General features: G+C 44.0%; 1 protein-coding gene and 1 pseudogene across 2 annotated transcripts in view; one reads left to right on the top strand and one right to left on the bottom strand.

Annotated features, from left to right (window-relative positions):
* The window catches only part of CPEB1 (cytoplasmic polyadenylation element binding protein 1), a 113,454-nt gene that overhangs the window by 70,621 nt on the left and 21,275 nt on the right, over positions 1 to 21,558 (top strand). For both annotated transcript variants that reach the window (XM_008062092.2, XM_021714466.1), the window contains exon 3: positions 9,229 to 9,417. In XM_008062092.2, coding sequence (XP_008060283.1) covers positions 9,264 to 9,417 — 154 coding nt within the window. In that variant the 5' untranslated portion in view covers positions 9,229 to 9,263. The remainder of the gene's footprint in view (positions 1 to 9,228; positions 9,418 to 21,558) is intronic.
* Positions 572 to 957, bottom strand: LOC110595982 (annotated as a pseudogene).

Raw genomic sequence — 21,558 nt, 5'->3', positions numbered from 1 at the left:
TCAGTATGTGACAGTGTATGATGTTTTAAAATCTAAACAAGTTAATATTTTTAGAAGTGTTGTAGAAATCAGTTTGAAATAATTTAGAGAATTTATTTGAAGATATTAAAAGCAGTCAAGATTAAAATACTCTATTTTATAACGGTAAGTGCAAAATAAACCTAATGTTCTCTTGTATCTTAATCTGTAATAACATTGTTTAATGTGTAGTCAAAATTATAAGGAAGCACTCCTCGAATATTCTAGCCATCATGCGTTCTTTCTTCTGAACTACTGCTCCACTTATTAGTGCACAAATAAGCAATAAATCATTCTCCAGATTGTGAACTTCAGGGAATTGTGATTAACTCAAATTTAACCTTTTACATTTGGTGAATAGCATGGAAGTTAAAAAGCAAGCCAGGGCCTGACGATTGGCTTTGATCTGAGAGGCAACAGGGAACCATTGAAGGTACTTGTTCAGGATAGTGAACACCATGAAGAAAGTTGTTGAGTAAGGTTGGGATGAATTATCTGGAAGAAAGAATCTGAGATACAAAGTTTAAAATAAACCTATTTTTTCTTAAGTCTTTTAATTTTTACTGAAGAAAATGCCTCTTTTCTTTATTTTGCTCTGTGCTTGTGCCTTCGGTGCTTTAACAGCAATTTTCTCCTCAATAAGAAAAGCACTTTTGATCCTGTCATGAACACATTTTGCACACATGGAATCACCATAGGCCATGCTGACAGGTTTTTTTGTTGTTGTTGTTTGTTTTGGACAACCTTATAAGAACTTTAGGTCTCACAGCACAAACCCCTTGAAATCTGCCTGGACATACACCGCATGCAGACTTTGGTGCTTTCCCAACCTTCTTGGTATATAAACAAACAATTCTATTATCAGGTTCAGGACAGCCTGGTTTTGTTAGAGGCTATATTGTAGGAAAGCCTATGATGATATGTCAAACGCTGGACCATTCTGAGTGCCTTTCGACAGCATCCCTGGAAGAGGAAAAAGGAAGTCTTCGCAAGTTCAGAGATCAAATATGACTGCCTAAGGTAAACCCATTTTTTTTTTTTTTTTTTGAGTTAGAGTCTCACTCTGTCACCCAGACTGGTGTGCAGTGGCCACTCCCGGCCACCTGCTGGGCTCCGGCGATCCTTCTGCCTCAGCCTTCCAAGTTAGGTAGAACTACAGGCGTGCGCTACCATGCCTGGCTAATTTTTTGATTTATTGTAGAGATGAGGTCTCACCAAGTTGCCCAGGTGGGTCTCGAACCCGTGGTCTCAGGCAATCCACTCACCTCAGCCTCCCAAAGGCGTGGGATTACAGGCTGAGCCACCAAGCCCGGTAAACCCATTTTTAATTTCATTACTTAAAGTGTGGTTAGCAGACCAGTGGCACTGATATTACCAGGGTAACTGTTAGAAATGCAAATTTTGGGACCCAGTCCACACCCTGTGAATCAGAATCAATGGTTTATCTCTTTTTTGAGTATTCTATTTGTTGTTGTTGTTGTTTTTGTTTTTGTTTTTTTAGAGGCAGGGCCTTGCTCTGTTGCCCAGGTTGGAGTGCCGTGGCTGTTCACAGGTATGATCATAGTCCCCTCCAGCCTCCAACTCGTGGCCTCAAGTTATCCTCCTTTCTCAGTCTTTCAAGTAGCTGGGTCTACAGGCATGTGCCTCTAGCCCTGGCAGAGTTAGTGTTTCAGATGGATTCACAAGTGATTTGTATGCACATTTAACCCTTTGCACTCAGATGTCCCCTTTCAGGGAACACACAGAGATTTCTGGTGATTATACAAGCATGCAAGCGCAAATTTTTAAAAAATGTATATTTCCTAAGTTTTCCATTCAGATTACACGAAGAAGCACATAAAGAGATGGAATATGTACTGAGATATGATCGATCAGTTTAAAAGTGGTTTTCAGGAAGCACAAGTGCATCCTTCCACATCTTCTTTGAACAATAGACTGGACACTAAATTACATATTATTGATGTGGGAGGAAGAAAACAAGACTACATTGTCTGCTTGAATAGAAAAACACCAGGTAAGCCAGGCTTGGTGGCTCAGCCTGTAATCCTGTGCTTTGGGAGGCTGAGGTGAGTGGATTGCCTGAGCCCGCAGGTTTGAGACCCACCTGGGCAACTTGGCGAGACCTCATCTCTACAATAAATCAAAAATCAGCCAGGCGTGGTAGTGCACGCCTGTAATTCCGGCTACTCGGAAGGCTGAGGCAGAAGGATCGCCTGAGCCCAGCAAGTCGAGGCTGCGGTGGCCGGGAGCGGACACTGCACTCCAGTCTGAGTGACAGAGTGAGACTACAACTCAAAAAGAAAAACACCAGGTAGAAGACATCAAACAAATTACTATTGTACAATATGTATCGATGAACCTGCAGTGCATGCTAGTGGGTGTTTCACACATGACCACATGTAAGAAAAACATAAGATATAAAATTTTGATTTTTTTCCTAAATAAGTTCCTCAATGTCCAAGATTCCATTGTAAGTCAAATATCATTACAATAAAATAATTGGTTCCAATGCTATACTCTTTAATATGAAATGATTAGTTTTTCACTGTTTTATAAAAAAGTGCAGTCAAGTTGCTGGTAGGTGATCTACGAGAAGTCTCCAATTACAAAGGGTTAAAGTTGGAGACTACTGCTCTGGAGAAACTTGTAGCCACCCTGGTGTGAGTAGATGAGGGCTGTAGTGCAGTTGAAATGATCGTGACAGATGTCTGACTTCTTGCATACTCTTTCTTTTTAAGCTTCTCAAAATGGATTTTTCAGAATTAGCATTTTAGTTTTCTTGATCTTGGAGGGAGAAGTAATATCCAGAGTCATTAGAAATATATTCTTAGAAATTCTACTTTTTTTTTTTTTTTTTTTTTTTGAGTTGGAGTCTCACCCTGTCGCCCAGACTGGAGTGCAGTGGCAGGTTCCCGGCCACCGCAGCCTCGACCTGCTGGGCTCCGGCGATCCTTCCACTCAGCCTTCCAAGTAGTTGGAGCTACAGGCGCACACTACCATGCCCAGCTTTTTTTTTTCTTGTAGAGATGAGATCTTGCCAAGTTGCCCAGGCGGTTCTTGAACCCACGGGCTCAGGCAATCCACTCACCTCGGCTTCCCAAAGCACAAAATTACAGGCTGAGCCACCGAGCCTGGCCAGAAATTTTACTTTATGGGCTTGTTAAAATCTTCAACATGAACCATAAGTCATTGATTTAAAATAGTTTCTGCTGTGTGTAAAGTCATTTATTTGGAAAAAAAAAACTCTCAGGGACAAATCACTCAGTGGCCTGTCTTTGCTGCTTTCAGGCACTGGAATGTGGGGATGAAATAGAGATTTTATAAAAGAATTCAAGTTGTTGCTATACAAACTGTAATCGTGTGTTTGTTGAAAGTCTAGAGTGGAAAAGGATAGGAGACAATAGGTTTTATTTTGTACTGTTAGGATGTTTGTGTAACAACTAGAGGAAGATGAATCCATTAACAGCCTGCTACCTTCACACACATTAACTACTCATAGTTTCTATGTTCCTTTATCAGCATTAGCCATTAACATACAGAATTTTCACATAGTTGCAATCATGGCTTAGTTGTAGTATGCTTCTGCTTATGTCATTTAACGTACTTCTCTCCTCCCCAACTTCTCTTCCTTCCTCTTCCAGTTGTTTCTGTGCCCTCCTCCTCCTGCTCCTCCTTGCCCTCTCGTTCCTGGCCTCCCAGACTCTAGCCTCCTTAGCTCTGGTCTCTGGTTCATCTTGGACCTTCTGCTAGGTTATTTCCTGTTTAAGAGCTTGCAAATGTTCCTCACTGAGTGCCTGAACATAAATTTGATACTGGTCTTGGTTCTTCCTTGCTTGGCCAGCCCTAATACCCTTAGCTTACCTTCTCCCCTCTTTGTTCCAGTATCAGCTTGTGATGCATCTGCTCTGTGAAGCCCTTTTCAGTGAAGCCAACTGAGGTCTCACAGCGGCCTTGATTGACTTCTGCAATCACCACCTGCCTTATATGCAGTGGATGCATTATAATACTCTGCCTTAATAGTTTCACAGATGGGGGCCTAAAGGCACTGTTCTTTTCTTATCTTATGTCCTCTGCTCACTAGGTACTCAAGAATGATACTTGGAGAGGTCCCTGAACAATATTATGCTAAGTTTTGGTGGCAGAGGGGTCATCAGTGAATAGCCAAGTTCTTATCATGCTGAAATGGAAAAGAGAGTGGAGGCTGTAACACTTAGCGACTTGGGGCTAGAGTTCCCTAGCTCTCTCGTCTGCCTTTTGAGTCAGTGATAAGATACTCTATTTTGAACCGTAGCAAACTTGGAGTGAATTTACTTGTTTCCCTGAGTTATTTATTCAGTTGTTAAGAAATTTGGACAAAAAAGATAGCTGCACACATGTTTGTTGCAGCTCTATTCACATTGGCAAAAACATGGAACCAACCATGCTGCCTATTGAAGCTGGACTGGATTTTAAAAAAAAGTGGCACATATACACAATGGAATATTATGCAGCCATAAAGAAGGACAGACATATGAACTTCGCAGCAACTTGGATGGATTTCGAGTCTATCATACTCAGTGATCTATCACAGAAACAAAGAACAGAGTACCATGTGTTCTCACTCATAAGCAGACATTGAACAATTATCATAATACTATAAGAAAGGGATTGGCAGCAGTGGGAAACTGCCAGAGGAGTGGGGCTGGGATTGGTAGTTGAGGGAAACTGCCAGGGGAGGCAGGGGCACACCTCATCAACAAGGGTGCCTGCATAATGACCATTTGTATACCTAACCCTGAATTGTACCCTACGTCTTTAAAATAAAAAAAAATTTTTTTTAATTTTGAGAAGTTATCCATAGAGATGGTAATTGATATTTTCAAAAGAAAACTATTTTTAAAATTTGAACTGAATTAAGAAACTTAAATAGGAAATTTTGTATAGGTATTGGTTTTTTTTTAAAAACAAAACTTGTAGGAGAGACATTTGAGACATTGTTCAAATAGATTGCCTTAGAATGAGAATGATCACTTCAACCTATGCTGGTTACCAGCTTTTAGTGTCTTGAGTGCCTTCTTGGTTCTGGGCAAAGATTATAAAGAATATCCTCCAGTAAAAAGGGCCAAGTGTCTGTCTGGCATAAGACGTGAGTTTGAGAAGTACACATGGACTTTTGCTCATTAAAATCAGCCTTTGTGTGTCAGACCTTTTGACTCATTGCATGCTAGCCTGTGTTGAATATATGTAGCAAACTTCCTTTCAGTACGGAGTGAAGAGTTGTAGCAGATTGGGTAAGTTAAATGAGATGGGATCAAAAAGGCACTAGAAAAGAGGTTTTTTGAGTAAACTGTTTTTGAATATGAATGGCTGCAGATGGTGATCATGCCTACCAGTTTGTCTACTAAGACTGTCTCTTTTTGAACTTTAGTTCTGGTATAATTATTAACTTTTGCCCCTTTTCTCTCTCAAAAGTATCCTGGGTGCAGTGATTCACGTGATAATCCTAGAACTTTGGGAGGTCGAGGTGGAAGGATTGCTTGAGATCAGGAGTTTAAGACCATCCTGAGCAACATAGCAAGACCATGTATAGAAAATTTTAAAAATTTTAACTGGACATGGTGGCGTATGCCTGTAGTTTTAGCTACTCAGGAGGACAAGGAGAGAGGATCATGTGAACCCAGGAGGTTGAGGCCCCAGTGAACCGTGACTACACCACTGCACTCTAGCTCACTCTAGTGAGACTCTGTCTCTGAATTAAAAAAAAAAATTTTAATGAACTGTATGGATAAAATACTTTGTGCCAGATACAGACAATGTATGAAATGCTTTCATTTATACTCACAAAACACCTGGAAAATGGCTGCTGTTGCCACTTTATAAATGAAAAGATACTAAGAAAGGTCAAGTAACTTGACTGAGATAACACAGTGGCAGACATGGTGAGCAGAGCAAGGTTTATCAGACTTCTAAAGCTATTGGTTTTACCCAGTCTGCCACACTAACAGTTCAATAGGTATGGCATCCACTGATTTTTTGGGTCTAGTGAAAGAATACTACAGTGGTAGTAAAAACCTTTATCTGGAGGAAACAGTGGATTGATTGAGGAATGTCTGGATAAAGATAAAGATGAGCTCTATATTGAGGGTTCTAGAAGTTAGATAGAGTTGTACTGTATGTAGATCCCCAAGCTCCTGGATGCTGGTAGCTATTTGGTCCTCAAGGGGGTTTTACAAACCTGTTGTTCAGGCCTGGAGTCTTTCAGCTTGGAATGGGAAGGTTGTGCTAGTTGTATAGATAAATGTTGCTCAAACTTCTGTGTACATACATATTAACTGGGAATCTCAACCAAGTCCATTGGTCTCAGATTGGACCTAAGATTTAGTGTTGATTGCAAGTATCCTGATGATACTGATATTGCTGGTCTGCCACACTATACTGAGTAGTAAGAGCATAGTTTAATACATTCTCTCTGCCTGAGGTATGGGGATTTTCATATACACAGATGCCCTGATTATAGGGGGGTAGAGAATGGCTGCTTCTAGACATAGTTGCCTTCAGATTGGGATAGAAGGAACTATTTAGATACATGGTATTAGGTTACTGGCTGAGCTGGTACCATGGGTCTGCAAAAAATTGCACAGAAATTAGATTAGAAAAGAAAGTTTATTTAAAGTAGATCAGGAGAGAGAGTGGATCCCCATCTCCAAGATTGGAGAGGGGACCAGACACTTAAAGCCTGGCAGTGAATGCTTGAGTTGTTGAAAGCTTTTACAGCTCGTTTTGAAGGGGAGAAGGCAAGCATTCACAGGACCTGATGTCATGGTGATGGGGTCAGTTTCTCCTATTTCTGACAGCTGGGTAGATGTGTGGGTCAGTCGTGAGTATATAAACAAAGGTGGGCTGGTAACTGGATGAGTGGGTCAGTCACAGGTGTTTAATCACACAGAAGAGAACTGAACTGGTAGTTGAAAGACAAATTCTTGGGAGATGTTAATCTTAATGTCTTATGATTTGCCACAGGATTCTGGAAAAGGGTTATTGTCTTGTATGAGTGCAAGGAGACCAGAGAAACTCCATTTTTGAAATCTGTCCTTTTACCTGGTTTGTGGGGGAAATAAGTACTTAAATATGGATTTTTTTTCCTGAGGCTCTTTCTACTAAAAAACGAATGTTTTTAAAGGAAGAATTACGCTCTTGTAATTGATACATATGAGTTAATTTTCAAGTATATCCTTAGCTTGGGGGAAGTGTGAACATAGAGAAATGGGAAGGAACAGTCAGGGGTGAGGGCAGGACCATTATGAGTGAGTTCTTGCTCAGCCTGTGCAGGGGTAAACAAGGTCTTGTCATACACAGACAGGGAGCAAGCAGAGTGTCTACAGCCAGACAGGAGTAACATGGATGGATGATGACACAGCAGCAAAGCTTAAAAAAAAAAATCTTCCAAAGGAGGAACTGTTTTCCCCCTCTAGGCTAGCTTGAGTGCCTGTGGACACAGTATACCACAGGAAGCTTTAGTCAGCTATTCCTATGGCAGCCTTATCCTCTTCTGCCCTGTTCAGACTCTGTCATGGGTGGTCCCAGGTGGACATGCTTCCTGTATCTGCTTGTTTCTCCTTGCATCAGAAGTGAACAAGCAGGTGGGATGCTACCAGCCCCATCCAGGTATGAGCAGCCTACCTGCTGAGGCTGGACCTGAAGATGAAGCCTGGTGACCAGGGTTCATGCTGGAAAAGGACAATGTGGGAGGAGACGTTAGCAACAAGGAAATGGCGGAGACTGCAGGAGCTGCATTTTCTTTTTTTGTGTGTGAGAAAGCAGGATTTATTGAGAGGACAGAAAAGCTCCCACAGTGGGAAGGGACCTGAAGGGGTTACTCCAGAAGCTGAAGTTTCTTAGACTTTGTTGCTGGAACTGAGAGTGGCCACAGAAATAGAGCATTGGCTCTGGCAGCACCCCTGAAAGAGGGCTTAGGCAGTTAAAGGTGTCAGTGCCCTCATGGCTGGCCAATATTTTTTTGAGGGCTGCTAGAAGGGCAAGAGAAACACTGTTGTCAGAGCTGAGTGATGTAAGCTCCTGAGCATGGTGTTTCTAATATAGCATAACAATACTTCTGAGACTGTTGCTCTTGTTTTCGTCTGTCGACACTGCTTTGAGAGTGTTTCCTCAGTCTCTGCCTGCAGTTGCAGGAGGGAGAGCAGGAACTGGGCCGATATATCTGCTCATGACTAATGCTTATCCTGTTGGGGTGAGGGAGCCTGGGAACAGGGATCATCCTAGTTGGGGCAGGTCTCACTCTGGCATGTGGGTTGTGGGCTATATGTCCTGTGAGATACACCTGGAACAGCCCAGTGACTCTTTCTCCTGCTACCAAAGCTGACCCCTTTTCTCTGTGATAAGCTGCTTCAGGCAAGCCTGGAGCACCAGGTGCTGTTCCCCAGGGTCCAAGTGTACAGTGTTTTTCTGAAGGTTATCCTGTTTCTCAGTGGTAAACACTGCTGTGTCAGGGTGCTGCTCAGGGGCCACTTGGAGCACACAGATTTTTGCTAGCAGGATTGTGAAGCTTTGCATTGGGCTGCAAAGCCAGGGCTTGAGCCAGCAGCTGGAGAGAGTCCAGGACTAGAGTGTTTTTGGGTTTGGGGGTGGAGAGCAGAGGGAGGGAAAGGGAGGGGCAGGAGGGCAGAGCTACACAAGCAGGCAGTCGGCTGCTTTGGCTTTGCTGTCAGCAGAGAGGACTTCAGTCGTGCCTGAGGGCCGCTTGGCCACCATTGCTGGAGACCGGAGGGCACTGCCTTGCAACCCTGACTTCCCGGCACTGCACCCAGACTATCCTAGTAGCTGTTGTGCTGTCTTTTCCCTGGGAGGCAAGTCTCCTCCCTGTCGTCCCCTCCTGCTCCTCCCCCGTTCTGTGAGGGATGATGCCGCTCTCTATTGCACGGCTCAGCCGGCTGATGTCACTGGCAGCGGGAAGCATCAGCAGCCTGATCACATGCTGGCCCAGTCTGTAATGCAGACGGGATAGGGGTGTGTATGTGAGGAGGGGGGCTGTATGGCAACTGCTCTTGCTCTGACGCCCCCAAAAGTGCAGAGACAGAGGCTGCAGCCTCCAACTGGCTCGGATGTCTGGACCCTGAGCCTAGGGAAACTATTAATAATAATATTTGCTGCTGATAATATTGGGGAAAACAGTCCTTAACTCTGAGGTTTCTGCTGTCCTCCTGTCCAAAGCAGACTTCCAGCACTCTGAAGAAACAGTTACAAGCAGGATGCTTTTCCCCACCTCTGCGCAAGAATCTTCCCGTGGCCTCCCAGATGCAAATGACTTGTGCCTTGGCCTGCAGTCCCTCAGTCTGACGGGCTGGGACCGACCCTGGAGCACCCAGGATTCAGATTCTTCAACCCAGAGCAGCACACACTCGGGTGAGTGCCAGAGAATGAGTTGGCAGGGGGGAAGGGGATGCATGGGGTGGTAAATGAAGATATCCACAGCAACAGTTGTTCTGTTCCCCTTTGCCTGACTCCCCCCATACGCACACATACAACATGGAGCTGTTTTGCGAGAGATGGAAATGCTAGCTGTGAGTGTGGCAGGACAGATGGCTGCTCATAAAGGCAGGCATGGCTTTTCCACTTACCCTAATAAATTCCCTGGAGTTGTTAGTCTGCACCTGGGGTGGCCCTGAGAAGGGTCCCAAGGTGACAGCCTTATGCAGAAAAGATCCAGCTAACCCCCTGGTGCCCAGGCCTGTCTTGGAGATGATGAAGCAAAACACTTTTAGGTGGGGGAGGGGACTTAAGGGGCTGACTACTGGATGACCAGAATTTCTCAGTGGCTTTTAAAACTAGGGTGCTATATATGAAGGGTAGGTGGTCTCCGAATCACGGCAGGGAAGAATTTTAACCCAGGTGAGGCTGGGTAATGCTAGGATATTGGAATTGACTTAACATAACGTGAAGAGAGAAGTGTAGACAGGGTAAGTGGGGTGGGGTACTCCTAGCTAGAGAGGCTTTTTTCTTTGTGTTGAGGGTGACCAGCTGGATGAAAGAGGAGCCACTCCCCTTTAGGATCCCTTGTCTTGGTAGGATTCCATGGGGGTAAATTGTAGGGACTTTTTGGCAACCCCCCTTGAGCTGCTTCTGCTCAGACCATCCATTACCTGTTTATTTCCCTCTTGTGGTACGAGGAGGAGGGTTGGCCAGATGCAAGTCTTGGAGTTTTTAGGAAGAAATGTGAACTCAAATACTACAGGTATACTGAGAATCTACATTTTTTGTTTTATGTAAATTATATCCTAATAAAAAAAGTATTGACAGCAGATGCTATAGGAAGATAGAAAAGTAGTAAAGAGGCCGCAGGGTGGTGCAGCCGTTTGCTGTTGGTATTGACAGCAGGGAACACTGACATTTCTGTCTTTCCCTTGCCTCCCCAGTCTAGGAACCAGCAATCATGGCAGCAAGGTACTGTTCTTGTTGATTTCTCTAGCCTCCACCCTGTTTAGCACAGGTCTTTTTTTAGAATGCTTTGCAGAGCCTGGAGCTGTTGTGTCTGATAGGCATTTTAGTGCCCAGTTGTTTGGGTAAAATCCCATTTAGGGAAGGGGGATTGAATTTTTTTTATTTCGATGTGAATGGGGAAGAGCTTTATCTTAAGTAACTAACTATGGATTAAGATGGAATCTCTTGAGGTACTGGCCTGCTGACTCAGGTTTTACCAGAAAGGTCCTTCACTGCCCTGTTTCTCTGAGCAAGGAAGTGTGGTGTCTCTTGTTTGGTATCCTATGTCTGGAGACCTTGACTTGGAGACTGTGATATTTTCTTTTGAAGCCAACCTTGTCCCATCCTAACTTCCACTGTATCTGAACAGAAGAGAGAAAAGGAGATGGGCATCTATCTATGGCTGATTAGTGTTTGACCAAGCCACTATTTTTCACTGGTATCAGGTTGGGGTGTGGCCCTGCTTTAACTCTGGTTTTTCTTAGCTGTAAGGGACTTTCTGAAATATATTCTAGCATTCAGCTTCTAGAGATGCAGGTGTGCCTAACTTGGGGCTTGGAGAGTGTGACCTGAAAGTTACTATGAAATTTGTCAATAAAAAATAGCTTTGATCCAGTTATAATATCCCCAGCTTTTCTACCACCCGAAAGGTCTGTGCTTGTAGCTATTTGCCTCTGCAATAGAGGTGATGTTTCTTCTCCACTTTCCATCTCAAGCACTTTAGTGATAAATATTACATGATTTTGTGGACCAGGGAGGGACTGCAGTCAGAGCCTCAGAATTTATAAGGACCAGAGAGTTGCTCCAGTGGTATGATCTGCCTGTGGGCAGGTTAGTGTGGATATATCTTCCTTTCTGAGGGTTAAGGACACACCCATTCCTAATCACCATGTTGCCTTTGGTTTTGGGGCTGTGATGACAGCCATCTCCTTTCTCTGGGTTCCTGGGCCTTCTTGGAAAGCCTACATGAGGGTACCGCCTTCTAGAGTAGGATGCAGCCCTCCCACCAGCCAGCTGCAGTACCAGATCGTGCACCCTTGCCAGCAATGCGGGAACATGCAGCCCACATTCCAGTGCCTACACTGCCTTCCCATCTGAAAACCAACTAGCTCAGTTGCTTTAGGAAGGGAGGAGGCATTTCAACAGCTTTGGGCAGTTTGGGAGTTACCTTGCAGACAGCCTGGTGTCCTGTTGTCTCTATGGAGAGTCCAAGGAGCAAGCTTATTCCTTGAGTTCTATTTGGTGATGTGTTGCTGAAGGCAGCTATAACATCACATCTGTCCATCTTCTACCACTCTTAAGTAATCAGCAAGGTTAGACTCTTGGTTAAATTCACTCAGCAAACGTTGAGCATTGGCTGTTTATGGCACTAGAGGTATATCAATGAATAGGATTAAATTGTTGCCCTTACGAACCTCCATGAATATCAGGGGAAAACAAATGAGAAAGCATACCAAATGCTGCATGTTGGCTGCTGTGATAGGGGCTTCCATTTTCTCTCCTAAGAATTTTCTGCATTGTGACAACCTTTCCTTGGATTCTCAGCATGAGGCTGGTACATGGATACCATTCTCCAGGGGACCAGGGTGCTTCTGCTATGTAGGTTTCTTTAGCCTCAGAAGCCTGCAGGAATACCCTGGGGTAGAATCTGCTTCTGAGAGTTGTGTCTGCAAAGCCGGCATGGGTTTGCACATTGCACTTTGTGGACTCCATTCCTTCTAGACTGTGCATACCCTGAGGTACCACCCCTTCTTTTTAGGGCAAGATGAATGTTTATAAGTTCATTTTTCTCAGACACCCCAATAACACATGTCCAGGGCCACCCTTGTCCTGCCTGTAGTATCTTAAGACCTGTAATGGAAGAACAGAACTGTGGGAGCTGTCTTCAGTATCCTGGGATGGGGTATGGAGTGACTAATAGCCACCATTTTTTGCCTACTTTTTTTTGCTAAGTACACCATGTGGTTTTAATGCGTACACAGATGAGATTGGCTTACAGAAGTCTCAAAGTACCAAAAGTGACATAACTACTGGAAACTCAGAATTCCAACCCAGGGCTCTTTGGTTCCCAAACTCTTATGCTTCCTGTTATGCCTGTGTTCCTATTAGCAAAATCCTAACACATTAGGCAAGAAGACTTCCAAGTATCTTCATATAAACCTTCAGAGTCTATTCAGTCAGAGATGTTGTACTTCCTTGATGAGATCTCTAAAGGTGAGGACACAGTTCCAACTCCCTCTGAATCCCTGAGTCTCAGCTCTTCCACTGTAGCACCTGCTGGATTTGTCTTCCTGCCTTCCTCCTCGTGAGTCTTCTGTGTACAGCATTATTCAGCAGAAGAGCAAGGTGACTCTGATCATCTATTTTAGGGGATCTGGAAACAAAGCCTCCTAATGATGCCCTGTACAGAAGCCCAGTGGGAGACCAACTGCAATCTAAGGATGTCAGAAAGCGTGTCCTTCTTTAGCCCATTTCTCTTTAGAAATCCCTTGGGATTCAACCTGTTCACACACTGGTTTCTGCCCTGTTGACGAAAGAATGAACTGTTCCCTTTGCTGTGTCACTTGCAGGCTCCCCATTGGTCTCCAGGCTAAATCAGCCAAGGACAAGAGGGGAGTCTTCAGCTTCTTCCAATCAATCATTCTTAAGCAATATCCAGAATGGGATTGAGTCTCTCCTGTGTGGAACATGGACTTCTTGGACCCAACCAAGGTCTCTTTGCAAATTTGCCCCAACTTCCAGTTCTCCACTACTATATTCCCAGCATTAGCACAGTGTCTGGCTAATGGCTGTTTAATAAATATTTGTTGAATTAGTAGTGAGTACTGAGCCACTGTGTTAATCCTGGGTAGTTCTTAACTGCAGAGATCAGACAAGGTCTGTCTCTTTCTTCTGCCTCCTACTTCTGTTGAAGAACTGCTGGATGGACAGATTCTTCAAAGAACAGTATCTCTGAGCCCCCATTAGCTTCTAGGGCACAGTGATATACTTACACAAAGTTTTCATCATACCCTGGAACATGAGTTCCATCTGGAGACAAGTCTATTTGGGAACAGCTTTCAGTGCAGAGAAGAGAGGAGAACACGGGAAGCAGTGTGGCCTTCTAGGTGAGAAAGATGTTGGGGTGGTTGAGTATGAGGGCAGGATGTGTGCAGACCTTACAAGGGACGTGGGTATGGAACTTATCTGATGAGCAAGACTAGGAGTCATACTGGGAAGAAGGGCTGTGTTTGGTACCATCTTGAATATGTGGGATCCAGAGTCATCAGAGAGTGACCACCTGAGTTGGGTGTGGTAGAGTTGCAGATTTGGGGTCACAGAGTGGTCTGTTTTCATATTTGGAATGAGCACTGCCCCCCCCCTCCTGCCTCTGTGCCTTCAGATAGATTCTGAGCAAGCAACCTAGAACCAAGTTCCAAGTATAGGGCTTTATATCTCAGGTTAGAAATAATGGCTCCTGGTCTGTGTTTTCCCCATGACTACTTTCATTAGATGAGAAGTGTCTACTATGATGTCTTGGGCCTAGTCTCTTCTCCAGCAGAGCTCAAACTCAGACAGTGTCTTACAATGCAAGAATTTAGTGCCAAGCCCTTGCTGTCATTGCTAATGCTGCTATTAGAGTCTGGGTGCCTTTGTACTCTTGGAGAAGGCTTCAGAAAATTCGAACAGTGACTCAGCTGTAAAACCCACAGGGGCTGGCATGGAAGGGTAAAAGTAGAGAAAGTTAACAATCAGTCTAAAAATATTACTGCTGATTTGGTCTCTTGTACCCTCTGAGGTAGCGTTAATGAACTGGAACCCTCTGCCAGGTCCTCTCCTCCCCGTGACTTCCGAGAACTGTCTGTAACTGATGCTGATTCCTGCCAGCATGTAAGTAGGGATGGGTGCCTCTGCTTGAAGAAGAGCATAGTGTCGCAGTCATTTCTGGAAGATGGGGATTTGCTGGACACTTGGCTACCAGGACTGGAGGTATTTGGTTAGCCTCAGACTTTCTATGATCCCTGAATTGTGAAGGCCAGGACAGTACAGAGTAGAGGTCAGGGCCTTGACTGTTATTAAAGGTTGACTATAAGACTTCTCTCCTTATCACCCTTACCACTCATCTATGCCAGGGTAATACTTGACATCTGGTCTTGATGAAGCTGTGTGTCCTACGATGGGTAGTGGAGTTTAAGATCCTCCACAGGCCTCCATTTTAAGTGTCCTGTCACTTCCAGTGGATTTTTTTTTTCTTCCAGTCGAAGTCTCACTCTGTCGCTCAGGCCGGAGTGCAGTGGCACACTCACAGTCACCACAGTCTTGACCTGCTGGGCTCAGGAGTTCCTTCTGCCTCAGTCTTCTAAGTAGCCGGAACTACAGGCATGTGCCACCTTGCCCAGTTAATTTTTGATTTATTGGAGAGATGAGGTCTCTGCAAGTTGCCCAGGCTGGTCTCGAGCCCGTGGGCTTAGGAAATCCTCTCACCTCGGCCTCTCAAACTGCACATTGAATTTTAGATTGTGTTCCTTTCTAGTAGGTATACTCCTTGCTTTGAATTAAGAAGAGGGGAACCATCTAACACAAGCTATTTCGCTCCTTCTCTCTTGATTCCCAGCTGGTAGAAATCAGTGCTGTTCACTCAGCAGCCTTACATAGGGCAAGTATGGTCTCAGAGCAAGACAGCTTCCTGCTTTTTTTTTTTTTCCCTGAGCTGAGGTCTCACTGTCACCCAGGCTGGAGTGCAGTGGCACGATCATGGGTCACTGCAGCCTTGACTCCTGGGCTCATGGCCATCCTCCGGCTCAGTGGACTACAGGCACATGCTATCACACCTAGCTAATTTTTTGAGTTTTTGTGGAGATGACGTCTTACCATGTTTCCTTTGCTGGTCTCTAGTTCATGGGCTCAGGCAGTCCTCCCACTTCGGCCTCCCAAAGTGCTGTGATTACAGGTATGAACTACTGTGCCCGACTGGGTCCTGCTCTTGAAATGAGGTCTCACCGTCCCTAGGAACCTAGTGTGTCTGAGGCTTTCCTTTTGATCTGTAGATACTGAGATTCTCTGGCTAGGACCTGTGTGAGGTTGGGCTATGGAGGGAAATGAGGTCATTCTAGGGCATCAGACCATGGGTGGCAGTTTCCAGAAACTTGACATGTTCTGTGGGTTGAGGGAAATATCAGACCAGCTGACAAGTTCTAGGCCTCTTGGTACTTTCTTGTCTTCTCAGTATCTTCTAGTCAAACTTATAGTATATCCCTTCCAATTTAATATTTGTAGGAAAATGATATGTGGACATGCTGACACCTCAGGTGTGTTAATTCTGGGGCACCTTGATCTTCCTCTCTACCAGATGTTATTACCCCTTTCTGAGCCATCAATCCAAGCCCTTTCCCTTGTTTTTATCCATGGTTGGTATAGTACTCAGTAAAACATTCTTCCTTGCTCCCGTACTTAAATGTAGGAGTATATTTCAGTGGCTCTGAGGATCCCAACAGATTCTGGGGAGGATTGATCAGGAGAGGGCAGCTCTTCCACCATGCCTGTCCTCAAGCAGAGTAGCTTTCTTTAGCCTGTTTCTATATAAAATAACTCCCCTAATACGGACATTCAAGTTGTGAACTTTCAAAGATGCAAGTGTCTGTTCACATGTCCACTGATGTAAGTTAGTTAATGTGGCTGGCATATATTGTCAGTGCATGCACTGTCTACAAGTGGTTGTGATTTTGTGTATTTTATATATTACAGTAGTACAATATCTTTATTTCTTTTTTTAATTTTAATTTTGAACTTGGGTACAATTCAGGGTTAGATATACAAATGGCCATTGTGCAGGTAAAGTTTGGGCCTCACTTTGGTCCCCATGTCACCTGGTTTGAGTTCAGGTACCCTTATTGATAAAGTGTGCCCCCCCATTCCCTCCCCTGGCAGTTTACCACTACTGCCAATCCCTTTCTTATAGTATTATGTTGATTGTTCAGGGTCCACTTATGAGTGAGAATATGTACTCAGTTCTTTGTTTCTGTGATAGATCACTGAGTATTACAGATCCAAGTTGCTGTGAAGTTCTTAATTCTGTCCTTTATGACTGCATAATATTCCATTATGTGTATGTACCACATTTAAAAAATCCAGTCTATTTTCAGTGGACAGCACAGTTGGTTCCATGTTTTTGCTTTTGTGAATAATACTGCAGTAAACAGTACGTGCACAGCAGGTATCTTTTTTATAGTGATTTGAGTTCCTCCGGCTGTATTCCCAGAAGGGGGATTGCAGGGTCATATGGAAGGTCAGTTTTTAGATCTTTTAAGAATCACCACACTGTTTTCCGTTGAGGTTGTGCTAGTCTTTTTGCCCACTTTTTAATGGAGCTGCTTGTTTTTTTCTTTTTGGAATGTTTGAGTTCCTTGTAGATCCTAGATATTAGGCTTTTGTCAAATAAACAGTTGGCAAATGTTTTTTTCCCAGTCTGGGGTGTCTCCTCACTCTCTTGATCATTTCTTTGTCTTGGCAGAGCTTTTCAGTTTGATGAGGTCCCACTTGTCTGTCTTATCTCCTATGGCATTAGCACTTAGGGTTTTGATCAGGAATTGGTTGTCAGGTTCCAGTTTTCATAAGGGTGTCTCCTGCACTTTCTGAGGTTCTTATAGTTTGAGATTTTACATGTAGGTCTTTGATCCATTTAGAGTTTTATTTTTGTGTATGGTGTAGATAGGGGCAGTATCTTTATTTCAAGCCCAGGATGTCCAGAAGCAAGTGTAAAATCAGCAGTGATAGCTGGGCATGGTGGCTCATGCCTGTAATCCTAGCACTTTGGGAGGCCGAGACGAGAGGTCTGCCTGAGTCCAGGGGGGTTGGAAACCAGCCTGGGCAACTTGGCAGGACTTCATCCCTACAATAAATCAAAAAATTAGCTGGGCATGGTGGCACGCACGTGTGGTTCTAGCTATTTGCAAGGCTGAGGCAGAAGATTGCCTGAACCCAACAGATCGAGGCTGCGGTGGCTGTGAGTGTGCCACTGCACTTTAGCCTGGGTAACGTAGTGAGACTCTGACTCAAAAAAAAAAAAAAAAAAAAAGCAGTGATGTGGCTGGTACTGTATAACCAGTTGTGTTAGTTGAGTACCTAGGCTAACTTTGTTGGACTCAACAAATTGGACCTTCAAATATGTTCTCAGAACAAAACTCATTCATACGTAGGGAACTTACTGTATATTTAGTTCTCTTTGAAGAAATTATTTGAAGCTAGTAGGAGTACTGCCACAAATTTGATGTGGCAAGTTACTGTGCTTCTCTCTAAACCTGTTTTGGTGATAGGTTGGGTAAGAATGAACTAAGTTTTATTTCCCTAGGTCTGAGTAGTATCTAAGTCAACATTATGCCCTTAAGTTAAATTTCCTTAATAGAAAAGGGTATAGCCTTGGTGAGCATATACTGGCTCTAAGAAAAAACAATTTTCTTACAGTAGAATTCAGTAAGTTGATTCACTTGATTTTTGCCAGGTATTGAGCTAATTGCTGTTGGAATGTGGTGGTAAGGGATGGCCTTTGGTCTGCCTGGTTGTTGAGAAGGCACAACTTTGTACATGAGTATACTTGCAAATATCCATACAAATGTTTTTCAGGCTTTAAAAAGTTTGTTTAAAAGATTATTTCTTCTGACCGGGTGAGGTGGCTCATGCCTGTAATCCCAGCAATTTAGGAGGCGGAGACGAGAGGATTGCCTGAGTCTAGGGGTTCCTCGGCAACTTGCTGAAACCTCATCACTACAATAAATTTTTTAAAAATTAGCTGGGTGTGGTGGTGTGTGCCTGTAATTCTAGCTACTTGGAAGACTTGCGGCAGGAGGATCACCTGAGCCCAACAGGTCGACGCTGCAGTGGCAGTGAGCATGTAACTGCACTCCAGCCTGGGCGACAGAGTGAGACACTGACACCAACTCAAAGACTCAAAAGATAAATAAAAATAAAAATAAAATAAGATTATTTCTTCTAGCCAGGCTCGGTGGCTCAGCCTGTAATCCTGCGCTTTGGAAGGCTGAAGTGAGTGGATTGCCTGAGCCCGCGGGTTCGAGACCCGCCTGGGCAACTTGACGAGACCTCATTTCTACAATAAATCAAAAAAAAAAATTAGCCGGGTGTGGTAGCGCAAGCCTGTAGTTCCAGCTACTTGGAAGGCTGAGGCAGAAGGATCACCGCAGCCCAGCAGGTTGAGGCTGCAGTGGCCGGGAGCAGCCACTGCACTCCAGTCTGGGTGACAGAATAAGACTCCAACTCAAAAAAAAAAAAGATTATTTCTTCTAAACTTGGCCAGTTAGCTCAGTTGGTTAGAGTGTGGTGCTCATAAAAGATTATTTCTTCTAATAGACTGAGACTCCAGAGATACTCAATTACTATCTTCTCCCCTGGAACCCTAGTTCTTATTACTTGTGCTTGTGCTTGATTTCCCTTTTCTGATTTGATCAGTTGCCTTGAAAGAGACAGAGAGGCTAGGCATGACTTATGCCTATAATCTCAGTACTTTGGAAAGCTGGGGCAGAAGAATTGCTTGAACCCAGTTCAAGATCAGCCTAGGCAACATAGCAAGACATTGTCTCTACAGAAAAATACAAAATTAGCCAGAGGTGGTTGCGTGCACTTGTAGTCCCAGTTACTTGATAGCCTGAGGTGGAAGGATCTCCTGGGCCCAGGAAGTGAGTTGTGATTGTGCCACTGCCCTCTAGCCTGGGTGACAGAGTAAGACCCTGATTTAAAAAAAAGGAAAGAAAGAAAGAGGCAAAACCAAATGGGAGCCGGGCTCAGTGGCTCAGCCTGTAATCCCGCGCCTTGGGAGGCTGAGGTGAGTAGGATTGGCTGAGCCCGCGGGTTCGAGACCTGCCTGGGCAACTTGGCGAGACCTCATCTCTAATAAATCAAAAATCAGCTGGGCGTGGTAGCGTGCGCCTGTAGTTTCAGCTACAAGGCTGAGGCAGAAGGATCGCGGAAGCCCAGCAGGTCGAGGATGCGGTGGCTGGGAGCGGCCACTGCATTCCAGTCTGAGCGACAGAGTGAGACTCCAACTCAAAAAAAGAAAAAAAGAAAACCAAATGGGAATTGACTAGTTTTCTTTCCTGCCCTTTTTTTTTTTTTTAAAAAAAAACCTGTTTGTTTATAAATAATTTTAGATTTATAGATGTTATAAAAATAAAAGATTATTTCTATTTGTTTTATCCATAATCTCCTAATGTTGACACTTATTTTACCCTATTTGCTTTGTCATTTGCATATTCTGTGTGTATATATGTAATTTTTTTCTGAACTATTATGACTGGAGATCTGGCCAGGCCCGGTGGCTCAGCCTGTAATCCCAGCACTTTGGGAGGCTGAGGCGAGTGTAATGACTGAGTCTAAGGGTTCAAGACCAGCCTGGGCAACTTGGCAAGATCTCGTCTCTACAGTAAAATCAAAAATTAGCCAGGCATGGTAGCTCACGCTTGTGGTTCCAGCTAATTGGAAGGTTGAGGTGGAAGGATCACCGGAGCCCAGCAGATTGACACTGGGGTGGCCATGAGTGTGCCTGCATTCCAGCCTGGGCAACAGAGTGAGACCCCAACTCAAAAAAAAAAAAAAAAAAGACTAGAGATGTTACATCCATATTAATACATAACACAAGTTATCAACTTTAATCAATTTAAAATTAATACTCCTTTTAAACTGTCATTCATACTCCAATTTTGTCAAGTGACCCAGTGATGTTCTTAATAGCATTTTTCTCTTCTCTCTTCATGTGACTCTTGTAAGCAGTAGGCCCTAGCTCCTTTTGGTTTTGCCTGTTATGAACTTGCAGAGTCCCTTGATAATCTTGAAATGTTCTGCTTGTTCTGAAACTATTATAATCCTTGCTGTTCTTTTTTATATTCTTACTTGTTTCTGGTTACTATGTCTGTCTGCCTCTCTACTTTTCCCTTCATTCCCACCCAGTATTTTCAGAGATTAAACTACTTAGGAAACGCTCCATATTGCCACATTATTTTTTTATTTGATTCCTTTTTTTCCCCTCTTGAGTATTTGCCTTTGTGTTGTAAGAACTGTATTGAAATTATAACCACACTTATAATCCCAGCACTTTGGGAGGCAGAGGAGAGAGGATTGCCTGAGCCCACAGGTTCAAGACCATCCTGAGCAACTTGGTGAGAGCTCATCTCCACAATAAATAAAAAAATTAGCTTAACTGGGCGTGGTGGCACACGCCTGTATTTCCAGCTACTTTGAAAGGCTAAGGCCAAAGGATTGCCTGAGCCCAGCAGGTCGAGGCTGCGGTGGCTGTGAGTGTGCCACTGCACTCCAACCTGGGCGACAGAGTGAGACTCTGACTCAAAAATAAATAAATAAATGAATAAATTATAACCTCCAGCCTTAAGAGAAATAATTACATATGAAAGATGTTTAGGTATTGTAAGGGGATTGATTAGAAATTTGAAATAGCAGCCGGGCACGGTGGCTCAAGCCTAAAATCCCAGCACTTTGGGAGGCTGAGGCGAAGGGATTGTCTGAGCCCACAGGTTCAAGAACAACCTAGGCAACTTGGTGAGACTTCATCTCTACGATAAATCAAAAAATTAGCTGGGCATGGTAGCGCCTGCCTGTAGTTCCAGCTACTTGGAAGACTGAGGCGGAAGGATTGCCTGAGTCCAGCAGGTCGACGCTGGGGTGACCTTTAGCGTGCCACTGCACTCCAGCCTGGGTGACAGAGTGAGACTCCAACTCAAAAAAATAAAAAGAAAGAAATTTGAAATAGCAAACCTCAGATTTTTTCTGGATTAGTGCTTCTCAAACTTTAATGTGTACACAAATCTCCTAGGGATCTTGTTAAAATTTAGATTCTGATTCAAATCTGGGGGTGGGGCCCAAGATACATTTTTGATGTCAGGAACATGAAGACAAAAAGATGTGAGGCCCTAAGAATTAAACAAACAAACAAACTAGTGAATGATAAACTGCAGAAGATGAAGCTTGATGTGGGGAAGAATCTACTCTTTACTCTTTTTTTTTGACTTGGAGTCTTGCTCTGTCGCCCAGACTGGAGTGCAGTGGCCGCTCCCGGCCCCCGCAGCC

Source organism: Carlito syrichta, unplaced genomic scaffold (assembly GCF_000164805.1).
Source record: "Carlito syrichta isolate Samal-C Ts95f unplaced genomic scaffold, Tarsius_syrichta-2.0.1 Scaffold305654, whole genome shotgun sequence".
NCBI classification, from domain to species: Eukaryota; Metazoa; Chordata; class Mammalia; order Primates; family Tarsiidae; genus Carlito; species Carlito syrichta.
This window is presented reverse-complemented; position numbering and strand designations above follow the sequence as displayed.